This window comes from Marmota flaviventris, chromosome 8 (assembly GCF_047511675.1).
Source record: "Marmota flaviventris isolate mMarFla1 chromosome 8, mMarFla1.hap1, whole genome shotgun sequence".
NCBI classification, from domain to species: Eukaryota; Metazoa; Chordata; class Mammalia; order Rodentia; family Sciuridae; genus Marmota; species Marmota flaviventris.
The window spans coordinates 121,086,537-121,105,336 of NC_092505.1; the positions used below are offsets into that span (position 1 = coordinate 121,086,537).

The following is an 18,800-nucleotide window of genomic DNA, read 5'->3' on the forward strand; positions in this document are numbered from 1 at the left end:
CCCTAGAAAATAAAAAAAAAATTATTTTGTATTATATTTATGGATGGTAGGGGAAACCACACATTCATCACAGGGTACTCCCTAATGTTATTCAGGGATGGAGATGTGGCTCAGTTTGGTAGTGTTTGTTGAGTCTACACAAGGCCTTGGTTCAGTTCCCTAATATCACAAATGAAAGAAAAATGAAGTCAGACTGGGTGCAGGGGCACACACCTGTAATCCCAGTGCCTTGGGAGGCTGAAGCAAGAGGATTGAGAGTTCAAAGCCAGCCTCAGCAAAAGCAAAGCACTAAGCAACTCAGTGACCCTGTCTCTAAATAAAATACAAAATAGGCTGGGGATGTGGCTCAGTGATTGAGTGCCCCTGAATAAAATCCCTGGTACCCGTGCCCCCCCCAAAAAGAAAAAGAATGCTGAGTGCATAATCCTAGTTACTCGAGAAGCTGAGGCAGGAGGATTACAAGTTCCAGGCCAGCCTGGGCAACTTAGAGAGATGCCATCTCAAAATAAAATAAAGAGGGCTGGGGATGTAGCTCAGTTTCAGAGCACTTGCCTAGCATGCACAAGGTCCCTGGGTTCAGTCACCAGCATCAGAAAAAGAGACAAGAGACAGAGATAATTACTCATATGAAGGAGGTATGTGTAGATTCTCTGGAAAGAGCATTAAGGAAGGACTTTACCAAAGAAATAATCCCTGAGCTCAGTCACATCGAAGGAATTGGAATTCAACAAGTGGGTAAGGGCAGGGAAGACCTTGCAGAAGCCCTGCTTGGGCTGAGACACATAGAAAACACACACATAACTGGGTGTAGCCAGGGCACAGGCTTGGAAAGAATGCTGCCTGTAACCCATGGAAGCCATTGATAAAGAGGAGGGTTGATAGGATGTGTTTTAAAGGATCACTCTACTAGTGGGTTGGAAGTTGAATTAACAAGGAAGGAAATGGGGCAGAGAAGGGAGACTTTTGGTTTGAGTGAGGTAGTGGGGGCCTGACCTGGCAGGAGGTGGGGCACGGTGAGCAGGTGGGAGCTTGCCTCAGTTGCTGGGGAGGCTCGAGCAGCCTCTTTTCTAATGTACAAGGCCACACAGATGTCTCAGTGGATCTTACAAAGGCTAGAGTGCGGTCGTGCTTAGGGGACCTCAGTGGCAGGAGCTTCTGTCTGGTGTAGACCAGAGTCGATGGGGAACAGACAGGAAGACATTCTTTGGAGTAGACAAGAAGATGAGTTTTTGATATGTGAAAAGATGAAAGTATAACTTTAGTTGAAAGATCTTAGTTGACTTTTATGTGGGGTTTTAGAATAGGCACCTCGTTCAGTATAGAATGAGTGCTCTGATTTGCTGAGCAAAGGATGTTGGCTTTTTAAAGACAGAAAAAAATGCTGAAGATAGCAGAAATGAAAATCAAAAACTAAATTTCCATTTCACAGTTAATTTCCTTGTGAAGATTAGAACACAAGGGCTCCCATATCATGCTGGCTAACACTGGCTTGTTTGGGGATTCCAGTTGTTATCTGTCTAAATTTCTTGGAAGGTCAAACACACAACTTAGTTTTGGCTTGGTGGCATGGACCTTCAGAATCTGTGACTCCATTTTGGTTTGGTCTGTTGGATCTAATGTCAGAGCTCAACACATGAGCCCCATTGGATTTTTGCCTAAGAAGATAGTGAGGAACTCACGAGCAAGGAAATTCATACCCTGATACCTGTTATCTAAGTAGTTGTAAAATTGAGAAAAATAGCACTTGTTTGAAGCTGGGAAATTTATCTGACAAGTATGTTTCGAACTACAAGTAGGAAGTGTATATTGAATATACATCTATATATTGGGATCTCTGTGTTAGCAGCTTTGTTCTGGAAAGTCAGCTAAACTGATTAATGAGATCTCTCTCCTCCTTGGGGGTGATTTGGCAAAGTAATAAATAATGGATTCTCTGGGACTTCATTGCCTAGGTTGAAATCCTGGTTCTTGCCACTCATTAGCTGTGTGACCTTGGCAGTGCTTAACCTTTCTACTTCTGCATTTCCCTGCATGCAAAATGGACAACAACAATACTTACCTCATAAGATGTGTATGAAGATGAATTAAGATAATGTGTATAAACGCTTAATTGAATGCTAGGACATGTAAAAGCTAAGTGGTGCTATTACTTTGATTAGAACTTGAGTAATAAAAGCAACAAATACTGCACAGCAAGTACAGTCATGCGTGACCACAGGGATACATTCTAAAAATATGCATGGTTGGTTGATTTCATTGTTGTATGAACACCCTAAAGTGTCCTTAAGAAAACCTTATGGCATAGGTCATTCGCTGTGACCTTATGATGTAATCAAGAGACAGGGTAAGCGCGAGGTATATGTGGCTGCTGCCAGTAACTATTTTATAGTGAACTTTTTTTTAATGAGTAGATGGAATGCACTTGAAAATAACAAAAAAACATAGTACAGTAAACCAGTAACATAAACCAGTAAGTCACTTATGATCATTATCAAGCGTTTTATACTATACATAATTATATGTGCTAATTTTTATGCAACTGGCAGCAAAATGGGTTTGTTTACACCAGCATCACCAGAATACATGAGTTGTGCGGTAGGAATTCCTCAGCTCCATTATAACCTTGCAGGACCACCGTCATACATGTGTCCAAAATGTACTGAAATGTCACTGTGAGGTCCGTGACATATTCATTAAAGGGATGGATTTCAGTTTTGACAACTATTGCCACAGTTCTACTATTGCAACCTGCTTTCATACCCTGAGGTCCTCCCCCCACCCCGCCCACCAAAAAAAAGGTGTGATTTGCCTTTGCAGTTAAAATGGGTTGTTTCTTTAAGAAAATTCTTAACGTATCAGAATAGGAACATGAAAAGAAAGTGGTATTTTATGTTTTATGTATTTTCATATTGTTTTATAACTTATATTTTAAAGATAGAGAAGCAGAGGCGAATAGAACGAATAAAGCAGAAGAGGGCCCAGCTACAAGAACTTCTCCTGCAGGTAAGGAGGCTGGGGTGTCTAGAGCTTCCCTGCCCGTCTTCTCTTCCTCTCGTACTTGCTCTCACAGTCCTTGTGGACAGGTTCAGTGGTGCACACCCAACTACGGAGAAGGTTGAGGTGAGAGGATCTCAAGGTCCAGGCCAGTCTGAGAACTTGGTGAGACCCTATCTCAAAATAAAATTTTAAAAAAAGCCAGGCTCAGTGGCACACACCTGTAATCCCAGTGGCTAGGGAGGCTGAGGCAGGAGCATCACGAGCTCAAAGCCAGGCTTAGCAACTTTGCAAGGCCCTAAGCAACTCAGTGAGACCCTGTCTCTAAATAAAATATAAAAAAGGGCTGGGGATGTGGCTCAGTGGTTGAATGCCCCCAAGTTCAATCCTGGATACCAAACAATAAGAGTCTGCATGCTTCTGGGTTCAATCTCAGTGCCACTAAATAAATAAATAAGTGGATATTTTGTAATTGTGGTGCTTTTGGCAGTGTGATAGGAGCACACCAGCATGGACTCTCCATCCTAGCTCATTGCCAGTAAAGGCTCAGCCATTCAGGGGACCCATCTGGGTCACCCATTCCCTACCCCTCACACTTTGAGCTTCTCAGGCCTGGGTATGGTTCATTATGGAGCAGTTCACTTTGGGTCTCATCCTTACCCTGGACATATCAGGGGAGAGGTCTTGTGTTTATTTTCTCTCTAACTCAGAATATCAAAAGTAAAGCTAATTAAATTTTAAGTATTTTAAGTTAATCAAATCCACCAATAATACCCATTATCATGTCATTCACGACAGAATGGTTTGAAACGATTGTAACATGAAAAGATTCACAGAAATACCAACACTTAAAATGCATTTCTGTTTCAGAAAATAAATCTTACATTTGATCCCCAGTATGCAAAAGGAAAAAAATAAAAAAAGAAATTTTACAGTTTAATAAAGATCTCTATAGTCATCCTTTTTTTTTTTTTTTTTGATAATTGCCTAGAATTTAGATTATTTTAAGAAGTATTGTAGAACCCTTGTATGAAATCATGTGAGACTAAATTGTAGGGTATATTTTATTTCTTTTTTAGTAGTTACAGTTGGTGTAAAAATTTACTTCAGGCAGGAAGTACATTTGGGCCAGTTTCAATGTAATAGGATCAACTTTGTACGGTGAACCAGAGAGCCTTATGCTTTTGCCTTTCACAGTGAGATGTCTTTATATGAAAAACATTACCACCAATTCACTTTTTTGATTTAATTTTTTATTTAATCCACCTTCGAGAAATAAAGATAGCAATAAGTTCCCAAATATTATAGCCCGTTTTCTTCAATACTCAATTTTTCTAATGACCAGAATATGCTGTGTTCTTTCGGATTCCAGATGGTTTCTGTTTTTCCCTTTCCAGATATTTATATTTGCTTGGAGGTTTTTTTTTTTTTTTTGTACATTCATATACAAGTCAGAGAGCAAGAGCAGACAGTTGCCCTTCAGAGGTCTGTCCATGATCTTTGAGGAGAAAGGAAAAAAGGACACAGGGAAGGGTCGAGTGGCCATTTCAGATGAACCACAGACCTTGCGCAGTGGAAACCCAGAGATGACGATCCATCCTGATCAAGCCATTTCTCTCTCTCTCTCTCTTTCTCTTTGTCTTACTTTCATACTAAGCCCATGGCACCTGCCTGTGGAGCTGCCACGAGAGCAGGGATCTTAGGTATTTTTCATATTGAGATTCCAAATAAGATTTTGCTGGAGGAAAGTATTCTGCAGCTTTGAGAAAAAGTTGAAAGCTGACAGGTGATTCCTGAGTCTCCCTGAGGAATTCTGCAGGGAACTGCTCCTCAGCTCCTTGCTGTCATCTTCCCTGGCTGACTCTGTGTTGTCCCTGTCCCTTCACAGTTTCTGCAGTATTTCCAACCAGCCCACATAGCAGCCTCTCTATCAGCATGCCTGTAGTGATCTGTTTTTGTATCGGAAAATATGGTGCTGTGCAAGGTTGTCCTCAACAGATGGGAGCTTCCCATCTCTACATGCCCAGCCTGAAAAATGATAATTAATTTTTTTCTGTTCAGCTTTATAGAAGGAACAAGAACATTGGTTTTTGTTTTAGTTGGGTTTGTTTTTAATATTTTTTTTTAGTTGTAGATAGACACAATATCTTTATTTTTATTTGTCTATTTTTTATGTGGTGCTAGGAACCAAACAAGCGCCCGACCACTGAGCTGCAGCCTCATCCCCTTGTTTTTTTGTTTTTTTGTTTTTTGCTGTACTAAGGATTGGATCCAAGGACACTCTACCACTGAACTCATCCTCAGCCCTTTTTATTATTTATTTTGAGACAAGCTCTCAATAAGTTTGCCAGATTGGCCTGGAACTTGCAGTCCTCCTGCTTTGGCCTCCCCAAAAGATGGGATTACAGGTATATACCACTGAACACGGCTACTTTGATTTTTAAAAATAAGTAAATGTCACAAGCCTATGATATCACATGACACAGGTAATATTACCTACATGCCACTACCTCCTATCTTGGTAATATGAGAAAGGAATAGTGTGAATAAATTTCCCTGTCATCACCCTACATACCCTATTTTCATGGGTATGTATAATTGTTCCTTCCAGCCCCTCAACCTTTTCCAGAACTGAACATGCTGACAGCTGTGTGGCCTTTGGAATAGATGTTAATGAGTCTGGAAAGAACAAAAGGCTGAAAAAAAAAATCATTCAAAGCGCAGCAAATAAGGAACTCAGTCCATAATTAAAGGGTTGTGATTTTTCTTTTTTTACTGTGAATCTAATAGTACTGGACTGGGTATGTAGCTCAGTGGTAGAGCACTTGCCTAGCATGCACAAGGTCCTAGGTTGGATTCCCCAATACCACAAAACAAAAGAAAAACCAAATAGCAATATGTTTTTGCTGCCCTCTTCACCTGAAAAGTCTTTGCTATTAAATATAGTATTGATCAGTGAGTCATAAAGATATAAGGTTCTTCCTTACCACTGGTTATGTCCCCCATATCATGAGGCATCCTCTTGCACAGGGTCCACAAAGTTAGGCAAAGTGTAGTAACAATTTCTAAGAGTTTGTTCTAGTAGAAGGAAAGAGAAGCACTCCACAGAAGTGTTCAAGCATTTCATTTTTTTTTCTCAGTTCTATAGTTTTGGAATATTTTTCCCCTCAATATTAAATGAATTTAGCAATAAATATAGACTAAATTTAGTTCTATGGGAGCAGAAACTAACTTAAGTAATGCTTCATAATAGTAGTGATAGTTTTTTTTTATAGTAATTGATATGATAGTGGATTTTGGGACACAGTTAAGGCTAGAATAATTGGGCGCCTAACAGCAGCAGCAAAATTCAGTATAAAAGACTAAGATATTGTGTCCATGTACAACTAAAAAATAAAAATTTAAAAAATGACGTTAGTTCTCCATATATTTTATAATCAGTACTAAGTTTCAGTTCCCTCCTCAGGAAAGTGTCAGATTGGGGAGGCTCAGGCTGGATTCCAGATGTGCCCTGAGCATATGGTCAGGTTCCATTTTGCCCTAGAAACCATGATGGCAGTAAGTGAGGGCAAATTGGCGGGGCTTGGGGCCCCAGCCCCTCTACAGCCATCCAGAGCAGTGCTGCTTCCATCTGTTTTATGTAGTGAGGGTCCCAGCAGATGTCATCTGAAGAAAGGGTTCAGTGACTTTAAAACACATCCCTAGACTAGGCAGTCTAAAAGGTGTATTTGAAAAAAAAAAAAAAAGGTGTATTTGACCTGGGCACACTGGCACATAGCTATAAATCCCAGCACCTCAGGAGGCTGATGCAGGAGGATTGCAAGTTCAAGGCCAGCCTTAGCAATTTAGCAAGGCCCTAAGCAACTTAGTGGGATCCTGTTTCAAAATAAAATGTAAAAAGGGGTAGGAATGTAGTGCATTGGTAAAGTGCCCTTGGGTGCAATGATGGGGAGAAAAGAACAAAAGTGTTATTAATATTAAGGGCTAGGGATGTGGCTCAGTGGTTGAGTGCCCCTGAGTTCAATTCCTGGTACAAAAAACAACCTCAAACTCCTAGGAAGCTGTCAAGTAAATGGAAAACATGAGCTCAGTTGGTGTCACTCTTGCTGTGTCACCCCAAGAAGAGCTGCAGGTACCACTGGGCTCTCTCCCACATCTGCTCTCTCTATTTCTGTGGTTGATGAAAATCCGGGGCCCCATTATTTACATAAGAAGGATGTTAGTCATTCTATAAGTACAGATATTTTTTCCCTTGAGATGTATTTATTGGGTTAAATCATTCTAATTTTTTAAAATGTTTGACTTTCTTATTCATTAGTTTAGGAGGACTGCCTCTTTAAACTAATTTTAAATGTATTATCTTAATTTGTTTAAATCCCAACTCTTCCACATTAAATGACCATCTTCTTTTTCTTGAACATTGTAGCAAATTGCTTTCAAAAACCTGGTACAGAGAAATCGGCAAAATGAACAGCAAAACCAGGGCCCTCCAGCTCTGAACTCCACAATTCAGCTGCCATTTATAATCATCAATACGAGCAGAAAAACAGTCATAGATTGCAGCATCTCCAGTGACAAGTGAGTGGGGGAACTGGGGGCAAGTGCAGGGCTGGCCTTCTAAGAACATTCTCCCATCATGTGCTCTGTTCCCTGCAGCCTTCCACGGGGGCTGCCTGGGAGGGTGAGCACCTCTCATGTGGGTGCGTCTTACTCGCCTCCACCATCCCCTGTCCTGTGCCAGGCACTGTCTGCCTGTGACATGTGTGGTGTGGTGCCTGGGCTGAGCTATAGTGTGACATGTGTGGTGTGGTGCCTGGGCTGAGCTATAGTGTGTCCTGTGTGTAGTAATTTGTGCTGAATCAGGCTGTCACTAACGGCTGGGACAGATAGGTTCATTGGTGATTACAGTTTTTTAGGGAAACGTCTTAGATCTGGCATTAAAGCAATCATTTCGTCATTTTATTATATCATACTTATATGTTCTTTTGTTTATCCATGAATGAAAGGCCATTAAAATGCTGAGCACATAACCAGGTGCAGTGGTGCACGGCTGTAATCTCAGTGGGACAAGAGGCTGAGGCAGGAAGATCATGAGTTCAAAGCCAGCCTCAGCAAAAGTGAGGTACTAAGCAACTCAGTGAGACCCTGTCTCCAAAAAAAATATAAAAAGGGCTAGGGATGTGGCTCAGTGGTTGAGTGCCCCTGAGTTCAATTCCTGGTACAAAAAACAAAGAAAAAATGCTGGGCATGTTCTTTTTTAAAATCTCTCTCTCCCTCTCTCTCTCTTTCTTTCATTTTGTAGTTGTACATGGACAGCATGCCTTTATTTTATTTGTTTCATTTTTATGTGGTGCTAAGAATCGAACCCAGTGCCTCACACATTGCTAGACAAGCGCTCTGCCTCTGAGCTACAGCCCCAGCCCCAAATTTTTCTTTTTTTACATTATAATTGAAATTGATGCTAATATTCATCATAGCAAGTGGGAAGTAACCCTTTGCAAATTAGAGAATTCCTCTGGTAATTTGTTTTACTCTTCATGAAAAAGTTTGTATCAGTAGTCTGCAGGCTGTGGCCAGTACCGTGAAGAGGTTAAGGGTACACAGAAGGTGCAGAATGAGACCACAACAAAGCTCTATCTCTAGAACAAACAGGAGCGATGTCAGTGCCTCTCTTCCAGTCTCCCTGTGAGGATTAAGCAAAATAATGCCTCTGAAGGTCTGGTTCAGGGAAGCACTTGAGAACGTTGGCTGCTGTTAGGACAAGGGGTCAGCGAATAATTTGTCCAAGTTTGGAGACTTATTAAAGCCACAGGGGGACTCCACTCCTCCTCAGTCCCACAGCCCCTCCCAAGACTGTGGCAGGGACACCAACACTCCTTTTGTCTGGTGGCGTTTCCCTGTTTGTCTGTATTGCATACAGGGAGTCTGAGGGATGCTTCCCAAGCAGAGGAAGAAGAGGACTTAAAAAAAAAAGCAGTGAGTGGGAATTTCAAAATGGTTTGAAGATTGAAATAAAAACATGGTATTAGAAACTGCAGGCTGTGAAGTCAGCCAGACACATTTTTCAACCTTTTAAGTTTCTTAGCCTTTCTGAAATCTCACTCCTTCTAAAAAAAATAAGAATTATAGTATTTACCTTGCCAGTTTGCAAAAGCTGTGGATGAATTCACATAAGACCCACCCAGGGCTCAGTTAATGTTGTGTATCTGGATCACTGTTCCGAAACTTGGGAATTGTTTCAGAAACTGGGGTCTACGAGGGCAGCTGGTATATTCTCAGGCACTGGTGTCGCTCCCATGTGTTCTTGGGACAGCAGAGCTGTGGAGCAGGGTGGGGGAGCCACGACACCTGGCTCCTATCTCACTCCGTGCCCTCCCTGTACCCTTAACTTTTTCCACTGATAAAAACTTTTTCATGAAGGGTAAACTTAGCGATAAAGCAGTACAAGTCTGGAAAATGCTTAACATCTTTTCAGGGAAAAAATACCAAAGGCATTTGTAGTTAGTCTGAAATTAGACTCCCTAGAAACAAACACAAAAACATAAAGTTAGTCTCTTGATTGTCGGGGATTATAAAATTCTCAGGTTAGTCTTTTAAGTCTAAAAAGGGTGTCAGGAAGATCTGGGAGCTGTTGGCCTCAAGGCTTGTGATGCTGCTCACCCAAGCTAGGATCTGCAGGATTCTGTGCCTTGGGTGGTCACTGACTCATGCCCCAACCGGGCTGCCCTGCGTGGAGCAGCTTGTATGCACTTGTGTTCAAGACAGGCTGCAGACCTTTCTGGCAGTTACTGTGGTGATGCAATCTTCCCCTTCATTAGCTGGGAGGCTTTCCCACGCTGAGGATTAGGTCCACAAAGCCAACTGCTTTTAACAGATGCCTGAAATCATCCCCTTGGCAGGCACCCACTTCAGATTTATTTTCCCCTAAAAACTTGTTCATGTACTTTATTCAAATCCATATACTTAAGGTTATTTAAATATGGCATTTTGCTTCAAATTGTAGTTTGGCCCTCATCTGAGATCTACCATAAAAAGTGTTACCTTCACATGATTTTAATAGAATTCCATGACAAGTGAAACCCAGCATTGTCCCTGAACCTTCCCTTGAACTCGATTGTTGTGCCGGGAGGGCAGCTAGGCAGCCACATCCGGCAATTTTCAAGAACATGTCATGTATTTATTATGTGTGACACTTTTTCTTAGGACATTTCACTCCTTAGTCCCTTAAGACAGGATTTAGACATTGGTTTAATTTGTTAAAAGTCTTCCATTTAAGGACTGGGAATGTAATTTAATGGTAGAGTGTTTGCCTAGCACTTGTGAGGCCCTGGGTTCCATCCCCAGTATCACAAAAAAAGTGCAAAACAAAAAAAATTTTTCCATATAAGCCAAGCTTACTGGTGTGTGCCTATAGTCACAGCTGTTTGGGAAGCTGAGGCAGGAGGGTTCCTTGAGCCCAGTAGGAGTTCAAGACCAGCCTGGGCAATATAGCAAGTCCCTATCTCAATAAATAAATAAAATAAAAGTCTCCCATTTATGCTTAACTAAACAGGCTAACACTTGACTCATGAAGGTGAAGTAAGCATTCAAAATCTTTTTTGCCAAAGCTAATAAGCCAACTGTAGTAGAAAGATCAAATATCAAAGTAGACTTTTGTGGCAAAGCCATAGACAATTTTGAAAAGTGTTAAGTTTAAAACAAAATTTTATCTCCTGTTTCCAACAGCATTACAGCTAAAGTTTATGGACTGCTGGTGCTTGTTACAACTAGGAAAGTCACTTCTCGAGGTGTCGTCCCCCTGAACCTGGTAGAATGGCTAGTGCTCTAAGTGGCAACAACTTTGAGGAGATGGCTGAACTTAGGCCCTCATGCGTTATAAAAGTACTGGGCATAAAACAATCCCAGCCTCTTGAGAACCACCGGAAATGCCATCCTATCTCTCTCTTCCCTGATGCAGGTTTGAATACCTCTTTAACTTTGACAACACCTTTGAGATCCATGATGACATAGAAGTACTGAAACGGATGGGAATGTCCTTTGGCCTGGAGTCGGGCAACTGCTCTCTGGAGGACCTGAAACTTGCTAAATCGCTGGTGCCAAAGGCTTTAGAAGGTTATATCACAGGTATGTTGACTGATGCTATCGCATCTTGTTCCTGATTAACAACAGTCTAACTTGTTAAAACCTTTCTCATAAAAAGCTGCAAAATTTTAGAATGTTTCCAACATTAAGAATTATTTTTACAGTATTGCAAACTTAGATTTCTATAACTCATATTATGTAGATCTAAATTGCCTGATTCACCATGAAATTAGGCTCTTCAGAAATAATACTATCTGTAATTTCCGGGACTAACCAAGAGGCACACTAGAGTAAGCTTTTAGTAAAACTTGATGAAGGAGTTTTTAAAAAATCCTTCCTCAGTGCCCTCTGGGTACTGAAAGGGATACTTTGAACCGTTTATAAAATAAAATATGTACACACCACCCTGCTCTAATGTAACTTTATGTATCTGTTGTTTATGCATAAAATAAATATCATTTGGTTAGTAATGAATTAAGAGAGAAGGAATATAGTAAAATTTATATTATCAGAAAACAGTGTCAGACTGGGTAAATATGGATTCATGTTTAAAATCATTGCTGTTCTTGACAGTAAAACTTCTCAAGTTGACTATGTTTACTGTCCTTGGTCCTCTCTTCCCAATCTTACATTGTTTTAGAGTCTAAAGAGTCATAGAACAGTGACTGCCTAGTTTAGGAGAGAAGCATTACAGGTGACATCCCTGATGCCCACCCTCGGGTCTGCGTCCTTCCCTATCTGTTTCGATGTCACCACTCTGTTTCTTATTGTTTGCTTGCTTTTCTTTAGAGCTACAAATATGGTAAACAGAAGCAGCTTATTAATTTGTTTTGCCCATTTCTGACCTTATGTAAAAAATAGATTCACACTAAAATATCCTTTAGTGATTTGATTTTCTTTGACTCATCTTTATGTTCCATGGATTCATCCAGGTGATTTAATTGTAGCTGTAATGCATATAATTTTACTTCTGTATAAAATGTCACTATATGAATATACAGTTTCTTCATTTTATTGATGGTAAACACTTATGTTGGTTCCAGTTTCTTGATGCTTTGAACATTCCTATTCATTTATCTAGTGCTGTATACAAACATGTAGATCAAAATTATCAAGTGCATCTTTAGCTTTATTGGATGAGGCCAGCATTTTTCAATTTGAATTTACCAAATTGTATTCTTTTTTTTTCTTAAAGAGAGAGAGAGAGAAGAGAATTTTTAATATTTATTTTTTAATTTCTGGTGGACACAACATCTTTGTTGGTATGTGGTGCTGAGGATCGAACCCAGGCCGCACGCATGCCAGGCGAGCGCGCTACTGCTTGAGCCACATCCCCAGCCCCAAATTGTATTCTTATCTGCAAAATAGTAGTGTTCTGTTTTCCTAGTTTAGTGGGTATGATATCATTGTAATTTTTTAAATTAAGTTTTAATTCACATAACAGAATACACCATTTTAAAGTGAATAGCTCATTGGTGCTCTAGTGTATTCACAAGGTTGTGTAATCATAATAATCACTGTCTAATTCTAGAACATGTTTATAATTGAAGAAAGAACCCCCCTGCCCATTAGCAGTCTCTCCCTACACCCCTAGCCCTTCCATCCCTGGAAGTCATCCATCTACTTCCCGTCACTGTGGATTTGTCTGTTATAGACATTTCATATGGGAAATGATACGATACATGGCCTTTTGTGTGTGCTTCTGTCATGCAGCATAGTGTTCAGGTTCATCCATCCTGTAACAGTGAGATAGGTTAGGCTTCTCTTAGATGAAATACTTGGGACCAAAAATTTTTCAGATTTGGATTGTTTTTTTCCCCTGTTTTGAAATATTTGCATATATGTAATAAAATACTTTGCAGATAGGATCTGCGCCTAAACATGAAATTCATTTGTTTCACATATACCTGTGTATATACATAGCCTGAAGTTAATCATGTATTTTTAGTGTGCCTGTGTTTTGGCTGTGACCCATCACATGTGGTTAGATGCAGACTTTTCCAGTTGTGGCAGCATGTCAGTGCTCAGAAAGTTTGGATTTCGGTGCATTTCAGAGTCAAAAGTTTTGGATTAGGGGTGCTCAACCTAATTCCTTTTCCTTGGCAGATAATAGTCCTTGTGTGAATGTATCATATTTTGTTTATTCTTCCATTCATCAGTGGCTGGTTTGAATGATGCTATTTTGGACAAGTGTTTGTACAAGTGTTTTCGTGAACATGTTTTCAGATCTGCTGTCTGTATAAATAACTAGGAATGGAATTGCTGGATGTTCAACATTTTGTGGAAATGCCTCAACTGCGCGACCAGCATGCTGGTTTCATACAAGAGGTTCGTAGCATAGAAGTTAACTAGTGAGATCAAAATAAACACACAAGACTCAATTACCTTTTTCTTTGACCAGGTCCGAGATGGCCCTCCCACTGGCTCTCGCCTCGAACCACCTGGTGGGACAACAAGGCTTACTCAGGACTAGCAGGAGAGAGAGAAAGAGCAGGGCACGCCAGGGAGTGGCCTTTTATTGGGGAACAAAAAATTCAGGGGAAAATTCCATCCAATGAAGGTCGAAGGGGACAGCATTCCAAGGTCAGGGTCAGTGATTGGTCTCAGGGTCAATGGTCAGTCACACCCCCGTACGGACAGGCTCTCGCACCTGGAGAAGGGTGGGGATTAGCTCTGACACAGTTTGGCCAGAACACCTCACACCCAATCAGGGAGGTACCCAATCACGTGCGAGAATGGCTTCCCACAAATGCAAACTGTTTTATAATGTAGTTATACAATTTTACCCCAGCAGTGTAGGAGGGTTCTAGTTTCTCCACATCCTTCTCAACACTTGTTATTGTCCATCTTTTTATTTTCTAGAATATTTTGGTGGTAGGGATCAAACCAGAGCCTGACTCATCGTGAGCATACACTCTACCCCCAAGCTGTGTCCCCAGCGCTGTCCATCTTTTTAATCGTGGCCATCCTAGTGGGTGTGAAGTTGTAACTCACTGTGATTTTTCTTTGTTTTTTCCCTAATGACCTATGATGCTTGCCATTGTCCTAATTCCTAGCAATATTGTACATTCTGCAAATGTAATTTTAATATTTAAATAATTTTTTTGCCTTTGCTTTCACCTAAAATTTACATCTTTTTATTGTTGTTTCAGTTTTTTTTTTTTTAATTGTTTTGTTTTTGTGGGTATGTTTATTGTTTTGAGCAGCAATACTGGGGACTAAACCCCCAGGGTCTAGCACATCTTAGATAAGTACTGAGTACCTCCCTAACCTTTTTCATTTTGGGACAGGGCCTTACTAAGTGCCCACTTTGGCCTTGAACTTGTGATCCTCCTACCTTGTAGCAGCAACTATAGGTGCATACCACCAAGATCAGCCCCAAACCATCACTTTTAAGTTGCAGAGTCTGGCCTTGAACTTCCAATCTTCTTGCTCAGCCTTCTAAGTATCTTGAATTACAGGCATGTACTACCATGCTAGGCCACATCACTTTTCAACAGCATCTTAATGTTAGTTCTAAAGTATAATACATCAAATATGAGCAAAGTGGTAGGTCTTATTTTTAGGTTGGCTCTTTGCTCACAACAGAAGAGTTTATTGACCGGGGTTTGGTTTCTGTTGGATTTAATTTTTAAGTTGGTGCCATCGACTTTCTGCAGCAGTGACCCCATCTCCCCACCCCATCAGCCAGCTGTCCCAGGTCTCTGTCCTGCTGCCTTCTCCCTGTGCCGTCCCACATGAGTCCTGCTGTTTCACGAGCAGCCCAGGCACATGGAAGTCCAGCAGGGTCTGAATAAAGGGCTTACTCAATAAATCACCAGAACTGTATTTTAACTTAGTCCCGGCGAGAAGGCTGTGGGTGATTAGGCGGCCTCTGTGGTTTGATCTCTTCATGACTTTCTGGTTAGTTCAAAGGAAGAAACGTGTGCCTTTTTAGTGTGGAAAGGGACATAATGGCTTTTGGCAAGAGTGTGAGAACCATTGTGTGGATCCAGTGATAATGTGAAAGAAACGTAGGCTTTTCAAATCCATTGTGAAAAGAAAAGTAATCTGTTAGGCTCACAAACAAGTAAATAGCTGTGTTCTGACAGAAAGTTTCTCTAGTTCTATGTCCTAGTTAATATTCAGCACTCCTGGCTTTAATTTCATCTTCTCATAAGACTTGTTCTTACTTAATGTATTTAAAGACTGCTGTTCTTCTTAGAATGGAGTCCTTTTTTTCTTTTTTCTTTTTCCACAGCTGCCTTAGCCTTTGAAGAAAAAGGTTCACAAGGCCAGTCTAAAATTAATGTAGTCACCCCTCTTCTACACGAACAGCCTCTCACTTAGTCAGGCAGGATATCAGGATTTCCAGTTTCAGTACACATAGTCCATTTCTGTGCCCAGGAATACAAAAATATCATTTTAAAGTAAAAGCTTACTTTGGCAAGTTATATATTCTATATGTGTTGATTCTTACAATGTAACTAAAATAATTTCTTTTTAGGAGTGTATTTCTAGTGTTTCTACCACATTTTATTTCTTTTCCTATGACACAATCCTTACAGTCACTGTAGAGAGACCATGCAGTAATATCTGCATCTTATATGTTTCAGTTATTGCCTTCTTTGAGATATCCATTTAGATAGAGAAGTAAGTATAAAGTAAAATTGCAGTAAGAACTCAGTCTTTAGTCAGTCAACAAATATATGCAACAGTGTTCAACATCTCTAGTAATTAGAGAAATGCAAATCAAAACTACTCTAAAATTTCATCTCACTCCAGTCAGAATGGCAGCTGTTAAGAATACAAGCAACAATAAGTGCTAGTGAGGATATGGGGGAAAAGGCACACTCTTACATTGCAGGTGGGACTGCAAATTGGTGCACCCAATCTGGAAAGTAGTATGGAGATTCCTTAAAAAACATGGAATGGAACTACTGTTGGACCCAGCTATCCCACTCCTTGGTCTATACCCAAAGGACTCAAAAACATCATACAACAGTGACACAGCCACATCAATGTTTATAGCAGCACAATTTACAGTAGCCAAACTGTGGAACCAACCTAGATTCCCTTCAGTAGATGAGTGGGTAAAGAAACTGTGGCATATATACACAATGGATTATTACTCAGCAATAAAAGAGAATAAAATCATGGCATTTGCAGGTAAATGGATAGATAATAAATAGGTAAATGCTAAGCGAAGTAAGCCAATCCCCAAAAAACAAAGGCTGAATGTTTTCTCTGATAAGTGGATGCTAATCCATAATCGGGGGAGGGCATGGGATAAGGGGAGGAACTTTGGATGGGGCAAAGGGGAGGGAGGGGTGGGTAGAGGGTATGGGGATAGGAAAGATGATGGAATGAGGCAGACATCCCTGGTACACGTATGATTACATGAATGCTGTGACCTACTTCGTGTACAACCAGAGAAGTGAAAAATTGTGCTCCATTTGTATACAATGAATTGAAGAGCATTCTGCTGTCATGTTTAACTGATTAGAACAAATAAATTTTTAAAAGAAGAAGAACTACTCAGACTTAGAATAGGAGAAGTGTTGCATGTGCCTAGAAAATAAGTAGCAAGGATTTGTCCAAAATACTTCCTGTAACTAAAACAGTAATGTCTGTCTTGCTTCATTAAACTCAGGACGGCATTGTACACCTCCTTCATTAAAAGCGTGACCTTTTAAAAGAAGGGCTAGTTTGAATTCTAAAGCAAAGGACACCAGGAGCAAAGGTGTCGGCAGTGACGGCCTCTGCAGAGGGCAGGCCGGGCTTCAGGCAGAAATCTGCCGCTGTGCCTGCTCCTTGAGCAAGGCGTCCCTCCCTGAGAGATTTCCGACTTGACTGTCACTTTACCCACTCCTGACTTTGGTGTTAACCCCGTCAGGGTCCATCATGGTGAGGACACCCAGCATCAGAGATATTCCATCTGCTGCTCCTAGTCCCAGGGAGCTGCTGCCTCGGGGTCTTCCCAACAAAAGGAATGAGTCTGAGTTTGTTCACCTTGAATTCTTTCTGTGGTTTGTCTTCCCCTGAGTGTGTGTGTGTGTGTGTGTGTGTGTGTGTGTGTGTTCCCCTGCCACTCTTGTGTTATAGAAATTTTTTTATTCCAAGGAGGTGAAGAAACCTGGGTTCTTCCCAGGGCGGGGAGTGGTTGAGCTGTTGTGGCGAGCAGCCTTGTCCCGGCTTAGCTGTGCCCTCTTCACACTCAAAACAGCAGCAGCCACAGAATTTGCAGAGCCTACATTTTTTTTTTTCTTTCTTTTTTTCAGATATCTCCACAGGGCCTTCTTGGTTAAATCAGGGACTACTTTTGAACTCTACCCAATCTGTTTCAAATTTAGACCTGCCCACCGGTGCCACCTTACCCCAGTCAAGGTAGGTACTTCTTTTCAAGGTCAGGATGGCAGGCCGCAGCACATGGCCCTGCTCGCCCCTCAGGGCTAGGGTGAGCAGGGCCATGTGCTGCCTGCACAGGTCCTCGGGGGTGTGGCAGGCCTCACCTGGGGCAGCTCCTTCCTGTGTGCTTTTTCCCATGTTGTACAAAAACTGTCGCATTAACCACCCTGTGTGTGTTTCTGCTGTTCGATAGCGTAAACCAGGGGTTGTGCCTGGATGCTGAAGTGGCCTTAGCAACTGGGCAGTTCCTTGCCCCAAACAGTCACCAGTCCAGCAGTGCGGCCTCCCACTGCTCCGAGTCCCGCGGAGAGACCCCCTGCTCGTTCAACGATGAAGACGAGGAAGATGACGAGGAGGACTCCTCCTCCCCAGAATAAAGACAGGAGAGAACTCACGTTTCCACATTGATGCTCGTGTGTGTTAGTGTGAGCTCTTGTTTTGAGATGATTTCTTCAGTCTTTGCCTTTGTTTGCACCGTGTGTTCAGTGAGAACTAGAGAAACACAGCCAGCAAGTTACTCGAAGGCTGAGAGGATTGGAATGTTAACATAGTGTGAATGAGAACTGGCCACAGCACTAGGTCCCACCCGCACAAAGCGCCTTTCCTGAGAGGGGGAGCGATCCCCAGAACAGGCCCAGGAACGGGCGCGTCTCCGGGAGGCTGGCTCTCTGTGGCGCCCTCACCTACGTAATCATTTTAGAATTGAGGTTGCTACAAGGAACAGCCCCGATGACCATGTCTCTCCCCCTTCCTGGGCTGCCTCTGACAGGCAGGCGCGAACACGCAAGTGCCGGTGGAGGTGTTCGGTGGGGGTGGAGATCGCAGTCCTGGTGGCCCAGGAGCACAGGTTAACTGCTGAACTAGTTGGGAGTTTAGTTGAGGTGCTTTTATGCATCTGCTGCCTTAGACAGCTTCTAGAAAGGAGCAAGCGCTCGTTCTGAAGTACTTAAATGACATTTAGAATAATTTATAGCAAAACTGAAATTACCATTAGCCAATGCGTCGGTGCATAGGATTTCCTAGGCTACTTCTGGAAGCCAAACTAGAATAGCATTTCCATGTGCATTAACCACTCTGCCAGCACTGCCTTCTGCCAGCATTCTAAACCTGGGGTTCCACAGAGAAGGAAACTGTATCATTTTACTCAAAGCTGTGCATTTCATACAGCTTTTTCATTTATAATGAAAGAAAGAAGCAAATTCCTATGACCAAGTTGCTTGCCTACCGCTCTCTGCAGTCACTGTATGATCTCACCCAGTGTGCAATTTGTGAAAATGAACCAAATGTCATTACTTTTGCCTTGAAAGAAAAGTCTGTTTCAAGAATATGAACAACAA

General features: G+C 41.6%; 1 protein-coding gene across 15 annotated transcripts in view; it reads left to right on the plus strand.

Moving 5' to 3' along the window:
- Positions 1-18,800, plus strand: part of Tfdp2 (transcription factor Dp-2) — a 161,341-nt gene extending 142,541 nt beyond the window's left edge. For all 15 annotated transcript variants that reach the window (XM_071615588.1, XM_027933597.2, XM_071615589.1 and 12 more), the window contains 5 exons: positions 2,935-3,003; positions 7,421-7,572; positions 10,952-11,118; positions 17,337-17,442; positions 17,657-18,800. In XM_071615588.1, coding sequence (XP_071471689.1) covers positions 2,935-3,003; positions 7,421-7,572; positions 10,952-11,118; positions 17,337-17,442; positions 17,657-17,840 — 678 coding nt within the window. In that variant the 3' untranslated portion in view covers positions 17,841-18,800. The remainder of the gene's footprint in view (positions 1-2,934; positions 3,004-7,420; positions 7,573-10,951; positions 11,119-17,336; positions 17,443-17,656) is intronic.